Genomic DNA, 12,810 nt, shown 5'->3' on the forward strand with positions numbered 1-12,810 from the left:
GGGATGGGCAGGGGAGGAACTAAAGGTGGGGAAAGGGAAGAGCTTAGGTGAATGGAGGAGGAACAAGTGGGGCGAAAATGGAGGGTAGGGGGATTCAAGGGCCAGCGGCACGCAAATCGTTTGCTGATCCGGCAGGGACGCCGTGCTCCCGGGAAAACATGCTGCACTGCTCCGCCGAGTCAGCTCCCGGGCTCCCTCCTCGGGAGCTTGCTCTCCCGCGGCCTCGCCAAGGACACGGCACAGGCTCCCTCCCGGCCCCCTGCGATCCCGCCCCTGCTCTTCCTCCCGGGCCGGCATTCTTCGGAGAGCCACGGAAGGCCGGGCCGAGCGAGCGGGGGAGGCTCCGTCCCGCCTCGGCGGAAGGGCCGCCCCGCCGCCGCGCCCTGCCCGGGGCGGTGCTGCGGCCGCCGGACGCTGCGGAGCGGCGCACGGCACGGCACGGGGCCGGGATGGGCCGGACGCTCGTGGAGCTGTTTTACGATGTGATCTCCCCGTACTCCTGGCTGGCGTTTGAGGTGAGGGGTCGGCAGAGGAAGGGAGGTCCTTCCCGGCTCTCTGCGGTGCCGGAGCGGCTCTGGCGCCCGGCCGGTCCCGCCGCCGCCTCCCCCTCGAAGAGCTGCTCACGGGCAGCTCGGCCGGCTGGCTGCAGGCAGCGCTCTTTGCGCTCCGAAGTTAATTTTTCTCTCACCTCTGAGGGGTGTCTGGGCTTCTCCCTCGCGTGTTGAAATCCAGGGACGGCAGGGAAGCGTGTCCGAGCCAGACGGCAGTGCAGGAGTTAGTGCTGAACAATTTGCTTCGGGGGTAGCTTCCCTATTTATGAAGTGCAGGTGTCCTGATCATGACATGAGCCTGACCTTTCCCCTACTTACCCCTGCTTAGACTTGGATAGTCGTGACAGGAATAGAGACCCCTCCGTTTTGTTGCCTGGCAGCATCCAGGAAAGGCTTTACGACTAGCCCTAATACAGTAGGAAAGGATTTATTTGTAGTATCTACTGCCTTAGCTGCACACAGCTCTGCAGACATCTCTGACTGTGAATCCCTCACTACTCCTTCCCGTTGCAGGCGCTCTGCCGGTACCGGCACATCTGGAATATTGACCTGCGCTTCCGTCCAGCTTTCCTTGGTGGCATAATGCAACAAACTGGTATGGAATACAGGGAGATGAGCTCTGCAGGGAGATACCTTCTTCACTAGCAAAGCACTTAGTGTGCAAGCCCTGGGTGTGTGTAGAGCCCACGCAGAGCCAGCTCTGAACTAAGCTGTGGCACCAGTAACAGATTAACTATAGGATTGTTGAGCCCCTAAGGGATTGAGAAATTAGTCATAAGGAATTTCACACTGTTGCAACTACACAGACAGTCTGTGCCAAAGTCCATCTGTTCTAAAGTACAATAAAATAAATAATAATAACTTGACATGGAGTGTTTTCCTAGAGTTAGATTTTAAGGCAGAATTAATTTGTGGACCACTTGCACTTTGTAATATGCAGGAAAGATACAAGTATGTCCTGAAACAGAACTCATGGTGTTAAATAGATCACCAAGACTTAAAACACATAAATCATGAATTAACAAGTCTTTACATCGGTTTACCCATACATTAAGAGTTGTCTAGCTTAAAAGTCATCTGTCCAAATCAACATAAATCCCTGCTAGGACATTTGTACCTTGGTTTAAAACTGATTCAGCTATCCTAAAGGTTTTATCTGTGCAAAACTGAAATAAACCATGTTTAAATCCTAGCATTATCTTTGGAAAAGCCAAGTATGTTTCAGTAAGCCAACATGAAATTATACTATGAAATTATACTCTTCCTTAGGTATATGTACGTATGAGGCATAATTTGTCCAGTGTTGGTTTGTTCAGTGTTATTATAATACAGCTGGAAATCTCAACAGAACTTTTTCCTAAAAGGTAACAAGCCACCAGCAATGTTACCAAAGCGAGGGGAATACATGCTGAAGGATATGAAAAGGATGGCAAAATACTACCAGGTGCCTGTACGCATGTCCCCAGATGCCTTCCAGCACATCATGGGCACAAGTAAGAGTTTTAGCTGGTATTTCTCATCCCTACAGTTCCAGTTCCTACCAGTAAAGGTGAACGTGAATTCCCTGTGTGCAGCCTTTTCCTGAACCTGTGAGCAGCATGAAGTCTGTGCATTCGTAGCCATGAGAAAAATTCCTGGAGAAATATGGCTGTGAATGGTACTAGCATGGGAGATAACTGGATCAACATGAGCTTTACTGTACAGACTGTGGGTTTCTCGGGACTGTTGCAGGGGAGATCACACTGTTCTTAGCAGTCATGCAGACCACACCTGCTCCTGATGCTGTGCCTTGTCTGAGTGTTCCTGTGTCTCCCCACGAATCCAGGCAGTCTGACGGCCATGCGCTTTATCACAGCCATTGACATGACAAACCCACAGTACCTGGAACCCTTGTCTAGGGAGTTCTGGATGCGGTTTTGGTCACAGGTCAGTATTTTATGCAGCCAACTTCTTGACCCTTTCTGTCACCCTTCCTGTCCCACATCATTCAAATGTGAAATTCCAACAAGAGGAAGAAAATGTCTTTTAATGAAAAGTCATAGCAGGAACTTAAGGTCAGAGTGGTTCAGAAGCCACAAGCTTACAATCAGCTTAATTTGCCTTCTCTTAGGTGTATATGGTGGGTCCAACAGGCTGGAGCAATGGGTCACTGGTTCATATCAGAAAACATTTTAATACATTCCTAGATTAGGTGACTTAAGACCTTTTCTGAGATAATTTCTCCAGCAACTAGTATTGGCTTTATTTTTGTTTTCTGAGAAAACTTGCTTTTAAATCCAGAGCCGTGCTTTTGTTTCTTAAATACTGATTTACTTATTTTATTCTTTTACTAGCATGAAGACATCAGTCAGCCAGAGAACATATTGGCTGTAAGTGTCTCCTTTATCTTGGTGCTTCTGCATTTCTGATAGATATTATTATTGAGGACTTTGGAAAAAATGGATTTAAATTCCCTTGCAACTCTGTTTGGATTTTTTTTTCTTGTCATGTTTTACATAACACTCAGAACCAGAATACACTTTTTTTTGTTAATTCATATGGCAAGATACCCAGGCTTGACAATGAGTTACCTGTTGATACTGTTTCATTAACAGTCATGAAAGTATAAATAGTTTCTGCAGAATGCATTGAGGCATTGCTGCTATATGAAATGTTCAGGTGTAATGCAACACTCGGGGAAGGTGACTTTCCTTAGAGTGATGCAGTCAGGTTTTCTATTAAGCTTAATGCTATATTGCCCTTTTCGATACCTGGAAATTATACTCTTGATTTATTTTCTTTTGCTGTTTCAATTTTGTTTATTACAGTAAAAGCTGTTATGGCATCTAAGTTAGTATACTAGTAGATCCTCTTAAATCTCCCATTTCTTCATTATTTTATAAGTTCTTGGAATATGAAGAAAAGAGAGGAGTTGTTCATGACTAGTCTCTCCTATCCAACATACCTAGTTGAAATCTGAAGCTTGCAGTCTTGCTGTTCCCCCCCAAGTCTAGTCCTTGCTCTTCAGCTTCATCTTAGTGTAGCTTTTTTACCAAAATTTCAGTAAAGGTTTGCACTTCACCTTTTTAAGAAGCAAGATTTGAAGGATATAATTAAAGTTATACTTTATTTAAATATATAATTTAATTAATTAATTATCTTTATAGCTAAAGATATAATTAAAGTGGTACTTTTAAACTGGTAGGCAGCCAAGCACCACAAAGGTGCTCACTTGCTTCCTCCCACTGCCCAGGAGAACAAGGGGAGAGGAAAAGAAGAATAAAAGCCAGAAAACTTGTGGTTTGAGATAAAATTACTTAATAAGCAAAAGAGAAGTGGAAGCAGAGTGAAAGAAAACAAAGAACCACCTACATGTAGACTGATTCTCAGCCAGTTCCCAAGTAAAACATTAACCTGCCTAAACGCCCTCTTCATCAATTACTGCTGAGCATGGCATATGGCATGGTCTGTCTCTTGGGTTAGTTCAGATCATCTCCCAGCCTCTGGTGAAGCCCCAGTTTATTCACTGTGGGGGGAGAGTGAGAACCAGAAAGTGCCTCCACACTGTGCAAACACCATTCATCAATAGCTAAAATAATTAGGCTGTTATCAGCATTGTATCAATCACAGATCTGAAACACAAAACCATAGGAGCTGCTGTGAAGCAAAGTAGCTCCATTCCAGCTAGACCCTGTACATAAATATACACAGAACGTTGTCACATAGTCTCTGAATCCATCATTATTTAAACAAAGCAAGGACATGCAGAAATTCAGTGCCACAATTCTCAGAACAATCTCTAATGTATTTACAGTTTAGCAGTCGATGAGTATCCCCCATTTATCAGTGCAGAGAGGGAGGTGTCCCCTTGTCTGCTTGTGTCTGTCTTCATTCACTCCAGCTACAAGTACTAGACTTTCCTGGAAATTTGTCATCCAAAGGTGGCTGAGAGGTCCCAGCCAATCATCTGAGTCTTTACAGGTGGATTTATTTTACACATCAGTCAGAAAAATGGGTACTTTTGAAACTTGATAATAATTCCTTAGTATTCTTTTACTTCTTTAGTTAATCAAAAGCAGCTTCACATAAATTGCTGTATCAGCAATGTGTGGTCTGAATTCTGCCCCAGTCCACTTAAATCCTCTTTCTGTCCTGAAATGGTGAGGACCAGATACTATGTCACAGTGTAAATATTGCAGTCTAAACACTGTGGATACCAAGCATTTTGTTCTAGTCCAGTGCTACACTTATTTAAACTCCTGTTCAAGCATAGTCCGAAAGAGCTCCTCATTTCCCATGAAAATGTGGGTGCTAACCAAAAAAAAAAAAAAAATTGCAAGAGTCATTAACACCTGCATGTGCAGGGTTATTTGTTCTTGTGCAATATTGCATTTCTTTATCTTTTTTATTTTTTTGCCTTTTTTTCTTTTTTTCTTTTTTTTTTTTTTTTGGTGAAATACTTTATTCAAAGAATTCTTCTCATTGTTACCTGACAAACATTGGATGTTTAAGTTTGGCTACTTTGTCTCATTCCTGTGTGGCAGAGGCTGAGGGGAGGTGAAAAAGATCCAGCAGTAACACCAGCAACTGTTTCACCTCTGTGATTTAGTGTCTTTCACGCTGTGTCACTTACAGATCTCATGTGGCCACATTTGTCACACAAACTGTTTCCGTCTTGGTAGGCTTGTACGGTGAGATTTTATTTTTCATAATTACCAGTTTGAGGTTTTTTTGTAAGTTATCTGATGAGTCGTTACATCAAAGGTTCTTTTTTTTCCTTCAGTTTAGGAACTCCTGGGGAAAAAAAAGTGCAGATTTGGGGCTTGGAAGATTTAAAATGTCTCTTCTACTTTGTATCTGAGAATTGTTAAATGATGAATAGGTTGGGAATACAGCAAGACAGTTGTGCAAGTGTTTCAAGAATATTTTGAAATTTTTTCGTCAATAGACCTTAGGTGATAATCCTGAAGATTAAATTGATTAGACTAGGATTGGAATTAGAATGTTTACTTTTAGAGTATTCTTAATTATATCATCTTTTCACAGGTTGCCCGACAGGCTGGGCTCTCAGCAGAGCTCTCCCAAAAGGCACTTGAAATGATTTCATCCCCTACAGTGAAGGACCGACTGAAAGACACAACAGCTGAAGCGCTGAAATATGGGGTGAGATGCTTCCAATAGCACTGGGCTTCACAGCTGTGCATTCCTTCCCTCTGAAGAATACAGGGAAGCAGGGAACAATGAGGGTGATGATTAGAAAGCACTATATAGACTCCTTGTTTTCCAGTGTGTGAAAGCCACCTCACTGTTGTTGGTAGTTTATCTCACTGTCATCTGGGAAAATAAGGTTGACCCACTCATTCCAGCTGGACAGCAAGGACAGGAACAGTACTGAGAGACAGTATTTATTGCTACTGGAAATAGAACTGTGGATTAATCAGGTTGTTTTTATGCTCCTTCAAAAGGGGCGCACAGGCTCTGGAGAGTCACCTACTTTCAGATGGCTTCATTAGGCTTATCTTTAAGAACGAAGAAGGTAAAAAAAAGGGGAGAAAAAAAAGTAAAAGTTGTTGGGATCTATTCCTGAAGATTGATGACATGACTGCAAGAAATTCTCCCACTATAACATTCTCTGTTTCATCTCCATGTTGTCAATAGGCATTTGGGATGCCTGCTGTTGTGGCACATTATGATGGAGAACCCCATCTGTTTTTTGGCTCTGATCGTTTAGAGCTGCTAGGCAGCATTATAGGTGAGTCTACCTCATTGCATCACTTTGGTTTCATGCTTTCACCCTCTTGGAACAAAATACGTAATGCAGCTGAGTAAAACACTCTTCAAGGCTTTCAAATGTTAAATAATGTTGGTTATCCTTCTCCTGGAATGAAACTGCTGCCTGAAATCTGTCTCAGTACACTTTAAATGGCCAAATGATCCTTTTCCAAACCAGAAGTAACTTGAGTACTCCATCCTCTTGTGGTGTGTTTCAAGGCTTTGTGTTCCATGTGCCATTCTCAAAGTACTACTGAAACTCTTTAGTTCTCAAAATATTCATATGGAACCTTTTGGTACTGGACAGTAGGCCTTGGCTAAGATTATGACTATGGCTGGTAATGCTTTTTTCTATTTTTTTTTTCCTGTCGTTCTAACATTATCATTTTATATCTGTTCCTTCTTAGTAAAAGCATATTATTACAGCTCCCCAATCCATAACTCGTGTCTACCTACACAGCTGTTTAAAAGTTGTTCATGTATTGACCATCCTTCTTTTCATTTTTCTAATAACAGAATACACACTTTAAATTCATTAAGAGATTTAAGTAGGTTGTGATAAATAATAAAACTAAAGCCACCTGTTTTTATGAATTAGAGGGCATCTCAAGATTTGGCGCTTTGAGAGAGTGTCTCTAGAAAGAATTATGCACATAATTAGCTCATCCATTTTTGGAAAACACTCAGCAGAAAGAATTAATGCAAATTAGTATTAGTCATAGGCTTAAGCAGAAGGGAAATTTTTTGAGTTTTTTGGTTTTTTAGTCTTCTGGATGAGTTTCTGATTCTAGAAAATATTCTTGACGGACATGAGAGTGAGGAAGAAGAGTACCCAACACCCACTACAGTAGTCACTAATACTGACTGGAATGTTGTGGCCTGGTTTCTAGACTCATCTCCAAGGACTTAATCAGATTTTCTTTCTGATTCTCTGACTCCGCAGCCTTGCACCCGTTTTTTGCTTTTTTTAACCCCCAGCCCCCCTCCCCCCAAAAAGTCCTAAAGAGAACTGATTTCTCCCTCATATGGAATACCCCCAACCTGCAGCATGTCTCATCTGTAATGGAAGAAAATAATTCTTCTGAACAGTTTCAGTTGTGACTAGACAGTGAAATATTTATGCAGCTGGCTGTAGCACACCAAACAAGATATAAATCTGTATTCCATCACCAGTAGTTACCCTTCACAAGAGTAGGAACAGTAATCTTGCTGCAGAAAAATGACGGGCCAATTACTTGTATGCATTAAATTTTAACATATCTCTTTTGTGCTGGTTTGTCTTGTAGGTGAAAAATGGCTGGGACCAGTTCCAAGCCCCAAGCTGTGAAAAGTCCTGGGGAAATATATAGGAAGGAAAATATATATGTCAATCTTCGGTGATTATCTGAATGTATTCAATTTTATGGAGAGATGGCTTTCTCATCCTTAACAGTTAACTTTACTGCTTGGTCTCATCTTTAATTTTGAAAAATACCAAGGTTTGCCAGTATTACCAGCCTGGTGAGGTGTTTACCAATACAAATGTGCTTCCTTTCTTTCAACAGATCAAAGATTAACATTAAAGATTTAACTTCTTGCAGAGTGAACATTCTTCTTCCCTGGCTGGTTTTCTTTCCTTTACCCTAAAAACATCAGGATTATGTAGTTACTGGACTGCAATCTCTGGGTTTCTCATGTCTTCCAGCTTGTCCTTTATAAACACACACACACAAAACCTAAGAGAAACTGGCCACATTCTCCTTTTATTTTAAGTCCAGTGTACTACATAGACATAAGAAACACAGGCCAAGATATTAATGCTTCCTTTTACTTTGCATCATGGCAGCTGGGAAGGACACAAAATTACAGCCCAAAGAAGAGTATAGGGAACGAATCAAGTATTTTAAAAGCAATTGTCCCCATCCTGGACAATATTTGATACACCTTGCTCTGCAGTCACTGATATTTGAGGAGATCACCACACACGTGCATTCGTGGGCACCAACCCCAAACCTTGCAGGGGTTTTTAACTAATGCAAGTTTTACAGGAATGTCTTTGGAGAACGGATGTGAACACCAATGTAGGTTCAGTTGGTAACTGAAGTAGACTCTCTTTTGCTTCCTCAAGGATGCCCTAATTTCTGCCTATTCAAAGGTGATTTGGATATGGCTGTGAGGGACTTCCAATCATGTAGTCTGCAGAGGGAAAGGTATGCAAACAATTAAAATAAGAAACTTCACATGGAAACACTTTGAGTTCAGCCCTGTATTGGCTGAATTAGAATGACACACAGAAATTTTATTTATATGAAGTTTGATTTCTCCATGATTCCACACTCTCTGATGCATCACCGAATGAAACAGCAGCAACTGGAATTCCCTTTTTTGTCTTTTTAAGGTAAAATATATTCATGTATTTTCACTTGAACAGCAAATCCTAGAACAAAGCATCAGAAAAAAAGTCTGTATCCTTCTTGTTCTTACAGCTCTAAGTGTTGTGGGAGTATTATTTGTTCCCCCATCCACAATTTCTATTTCTTTCAGCTCTTCAGGAAATACCCTAGGATTGGAGGACTCCTTTCTCCTTTTTATCAGTGCACCCATTAGTCTTTGGGCAAATCCAACCTGGAACTGAAGGAAATCTTTGTGAGAGATAAGAGGAGTTAGAATGACAAGGAGGTTACCATGGATGTGGGTTCCATAGGTTTCTTTGAGTCCCTTGCAGCCATGTTACAGAATTTTTTTACCATTTCTCCCCTGAAACTTGCTAGTCTCCAATCTGTGCTATCAAACTGATTCAGAGGTTGTGATAAAATGGAATGACTAAAACATCACTTTAAGCCAGTAGTGCTGTCTCAGGAGTGGGTAAAATGCCCTTTTATGGAAATAATGAACTCTGGTAAGGAGCTGGTGAGAATTCAAAGAACATCTGGAAATAGTCTCACAGTGAAAAGCGGAGTCTCATGAAACTTTGTTCTTTGAACCAGATCAACTGAAAAATAACCAGCCTTTGTGGCAGAATGTTGCTGATTTGGCAGATGGACCAAAAGATCCCACGGACATGGATCCTACAAACTGCAATATATTTCACAAAATTATCTTAAATGATCTTTGACCTACTTCAAATCAGTGGAAATTAAATGCTCAATACCTTAGGTACTAAAATCATACTTAAGTACTACTGAGATACATTGTTTATTGCCTGTAATAGCCACCAGTAAATGCAAAACCACAGCCTTTGCCTTTGTATCAGTGAGTTTGCAGATTGTTGCAATTCTGACTCTGTACCTATTTTGAGCAAAATTTGCCTGTTTGGGAGCAGAACTTTGAGGGAGTTCTGCCCCTCATTTAGATAGCCTTGCTCCGGTGTTACAGAGCTGTGCTGTGAGTACAAACTCTTGGCAAACACTCTGGGGATGACCCCAGTAAACAGTGGCTGGCAGCTGTACTGTCATGCTCAGTTCTTATCTCTGTTGTAGCACACACTGAAGCAGCCTCAGTGGCGAGTACCAGCTCCTTTCTCTGATCTGCTGTGGCACCAGTGGCCACCACCACATGGAGATGAACTGTTCACCTGGCTGCTCTGAGTGCCACAAGGTGGCAGGGCAGCTAAAACTTGAGCACTGAGGCTCTGAACAGCAACAATAAGAACTACCAGCTATTTAGGAGTATTTAGGAATGGCTGAAAGAATTATCTTCCATAAAGATGATATCTCTTCTATTCAGTTACTCAGTCGAGTTCCTAAGAGCCTCACATCCCCACCACCTTCAAGGCAGCTATTTAGATGTCAGGCTAGAGAAGATACTGGGCAAGGAAAGGGACATTGAGTAACAAGACTTTCAACAACACAGGCAAAACTGTCAGGGAACAATCCTAAAGCTGTTTCCCTTTGCTCTATTACAGACCTCACTAGGAAATCAAGTCCTGCTTCCCATGTCTGGAAATGTGAAACTGACATGGACAAGTAGGTCCCACCAATGCTAGGCTGAAAGCAATTAAGCAAGTGTACAGATAGGCACAACATCAGAAAATGAGCAACAAAAAGGAGTTCTGTGAAGCAATGAAACTATTATAAAAAGCAGAGGTTAGGCACACAGAAAGGTAGGTTGTATCTGAGCAAAGGAAACTCAACAATGAAACACAAGAGAAAGAAAGTGTGCCTAGATTAGGGCAGAGAACAGAATCTCAATGGGAAATGCTGTTACCCTGAGAGGGAGGAGGCAGCCAAGAAAGGGAGTGCTTAGGTAAATCAGACAGGCCAGAGTTGCTGGCCATGGAAGATTGCTTGGGGAGGAAGGTAAAGGACTGTTTCCTGAGAAGCTGTACAGCACTTGCTGCACTGTCTCAGTGAGGCAGGGATGGCCTGGGGCCCGTGGCTCTCCTCCCCCGGTGTCCATTACCTGTGCTCCTCACCCTGCTTGCGGCAGACAGTGTTCCAGCGCTGACATCACACACAGCACAAAATGGAGGCCTGCAGAACAAGGCACCGCTTTAACCTCCCCCTGCAAGCGCCTTCCTACTGCCCTACTGTCCTTTCAGCAAGCATCGCCTCCTAAATCAAGCCTCTCTCTTTTCTCCCATCCTTATCTCTGTGCAAGCAAGAAGTAAACATTTTATTAAAGCACTTACTGGATTATGGTGCTGAGCCTCTGCTTTGCTGCCTTTTCCTTTTCCAGTGGAGCCAGCAACACTGCTGGAAGGAAGCAACCTGCTTCCTAGAAGGGAACCAAGCACAGAACAATACAAAAATAATCAAGAGGGTGTCCCAGGAGCTGCACACATAGCTGGTTTTATCCCAAAGTTTTCACAGATCTGTGGCCCATCCACAGGTAAGAGTGAAAGGAATGTACCTATGCCCAAATTGACTAGTGTTACCTTCACCTGTTTCTTATTCCAGCTCGAAACGTGAGGAAAGTGACTGCTTTCATTTCATTAAAAAAATAGTCATCAGCCACTGGTTCCAGACAATCTGAATGCCTTATTCCCAAGGATACACACTTGTGAAGCAGACTCTAATCTTACGCTCTCACAGTGTTTTTCTTCCTTCTCCCTCTGACCCCTCCCTTGAGATTCCCACATCTGACCTCAGGGTTTAAGGAATTTGCCTCTCATCACATATCAACACCATAGCAAAACTAGGGATTAAATGCTTGCAAAATTCACAAATTAAAAGCATTCTTTTGCTTTCTGTAATCAGCTTATATTCACCATACATATTTCTCAAATATGAGTAAGATGTCTTTAACATAACAGCCTTCCTAAACTATTCTACATCTACTCTTAGATGATCCTCCATTCTATCCATTCTATGGTTAAAATCGCTAAATGTGGTAATTTCCAACCAATACAGTTTGTGGGAGTTTATGCATAGCTGCAACACAAAATAAGTCTGTATTATAAAATATTAAATCTTTTCTTTAAATCAGAGGAAAAATGGAAAGAGTTTGAATTAAAGAGTTGATGTTAGTGTGGAATGTGCTAAGGGGTAGAATGGGCAGGTGAATACCTCTGATGGCATATCTAACCACCATTCAATCAGGAAAGTGAAGAAAGCTAATGAGGGATTCCTGCAGTAAGATGGTAAGCTAAGATGCTTTTCCCAGGAACATTTATTTCTTTTTATTTTTTTTAACTTACATGTGATCACACCAGTATTTTCTATGAAACAGATAAGATGCAACTATTTTTTCAGCATTTTTTCCAAGGCAGATTATCCCCTTTCCCAGTGTAATTATGTAATTTAAAACAGAGATTTAAAAGCAAAACTGGTGAATCACTGCCAAGTGCTGCTAAACTGTGGTTTTAAACAACATGAATTTACAATATGAGGGTTCTTCTCTATTTTGTATATATCCCAGTTCCACTATGCTGAAATTCAACTATGATGTATGTTTATTGTAGAAAGTGGCCCAATAGGCCAAGTAACTAAATAAAAACAGATCTAACACAACTGGTAGTGTCTAAGTATTCAGGAGAGTTATAGCTAAATTTTTATCCTGCCCTTGAGGCTAGGGAGAAAGTCACCTCTGCCTCATGTGACATGCACTGTCACATGAGACATGTTGGTGTTCTAAAGCCAACGCAGAAAATATTTTGGCAAAGGCAGTTCTCTATGTCATGATCTGGGAGCATAATGACCACAGACTGCTGACATTTTTTTTTTCCTGTAACTTTGCTCTCTCAATCTGAAAGGCAAATTGGAGAAGCCAAGAATGTGTACATGGGTTAAGAATGCTGGATTTATTCAGCGTAGGATCTAGACTCACAGTGTGCTTGTCTTAGGTTTCTCCATTAAAAAAAAAATCAGTTTGGTCTGATTTTACACAGTTCATTAACTGTGGCTGAGTACTTACTGGATAACTCAATAAAGGGCAAAACTAAACCACCAGGATACTGCTCTCTGTCCCCAGGGCTGTAAAACCTAGAAATTACATTGAACTTTACACTGCATTCTCTGTAATGATTATTCTCAGTGATGCATATTAATGATTTAAATACTGTAAGACAATAAAGAGTCAGCAGACAGAG

General features: G+C 41.7%; 2 protein-coding genes across 17 annotated transcripts in view; one reads left to right on the plus strand and one right to left on the minus strand.

The window, feature by feature from the left end:
* Positions 1–362: 362 nt before the first annotated feature.
* Positions 363–7,888, plus strand: GSTK1 (glutathione S-transferase kappa 1). 2 transcript variants are annotated; one of them, XM_068182935.1, is made up of 8 exons: positions 364–515; positions 1,065–1,146; positions 1,916–2,044; positions 2,377–2,477; positions 2,885–2,920; positions 5,577–5,693; positions 6,189–6,282; positions 7,589–7,888. In XM_068182935.1, the coding sequence occupies exons 1-8, from the start codon at positions 450–452 to the stop codon at positions 7,627–7,629; spliced, it is 666 nt and encodes a 221-aa protein (XP_068039036.1). In that variant the 5' UTR covers positions 364–449; the 3' UTR covers positions 7,630–7,888. The 2 variants fall into 2 exon arrangements, with proteins under 2 accessions (XP_068039037.1, XP_068039036.1); XM_068182936.1 differs by lacking the exon at positions 2,885–2,920 and having other exon boundaries at positions 363–515.
* Positions 7,889–8,018: 130 nt separating this feature from the next.
* Positions 8,019–12,810, minus strand: part of LOC137469754 (rap1 GTPase-activating protein 1-like) — a 43,889-nt gene continuing 39,097 nt past the window's right edge. For 9 of the 15 annotated variants that reach the window (XM_068182834.1, XM_068182833.1, XM_068182839.1 and 6 more), the window contains 3 exons: positions 10,912–10,997; positions 10,683–10,753; positions 8,019–8,912 (listed from right to left, as the gene is read on the minus strand). In XM_068182834.1, coding sequence (XP_068038935.1) covers positions 10,730–10,753; positions 10,912–10,997 — 110 coding nt within the window. In that variant the 3' untranslated portion in view covers positions 8,019–8,912; positions 10,683–10,729. Of the gene's footprint in view, positions 8,913–10,164; positions 10,268–10,592; positions 10,754–10,911; positions 10,998–12,810 lie in introns of those variants that run through there. The other 6 variants (XM_068182827.1, XM_068182825.1, XM_068182822.1 and 3 more) reach the window with 6 other exon arrangements.

This window comes from Anomalospiza imberbis, chromosome 2 (genome assembly GCF_031753505.1).
Source record: "Anomalospiza imberbis isolate Cuckoo-Finch-1a 21T00152 chromosome 2, ASM3175350v1, whole genome shotgun sequence".
NCBI classification, from domain to species: domain Eukaryota; kingdom Metazoa; phylum Chordata; class Aves; order Passeriformes; family Viduidae; genus Anomalospiza; species Anomalospiza imberbis.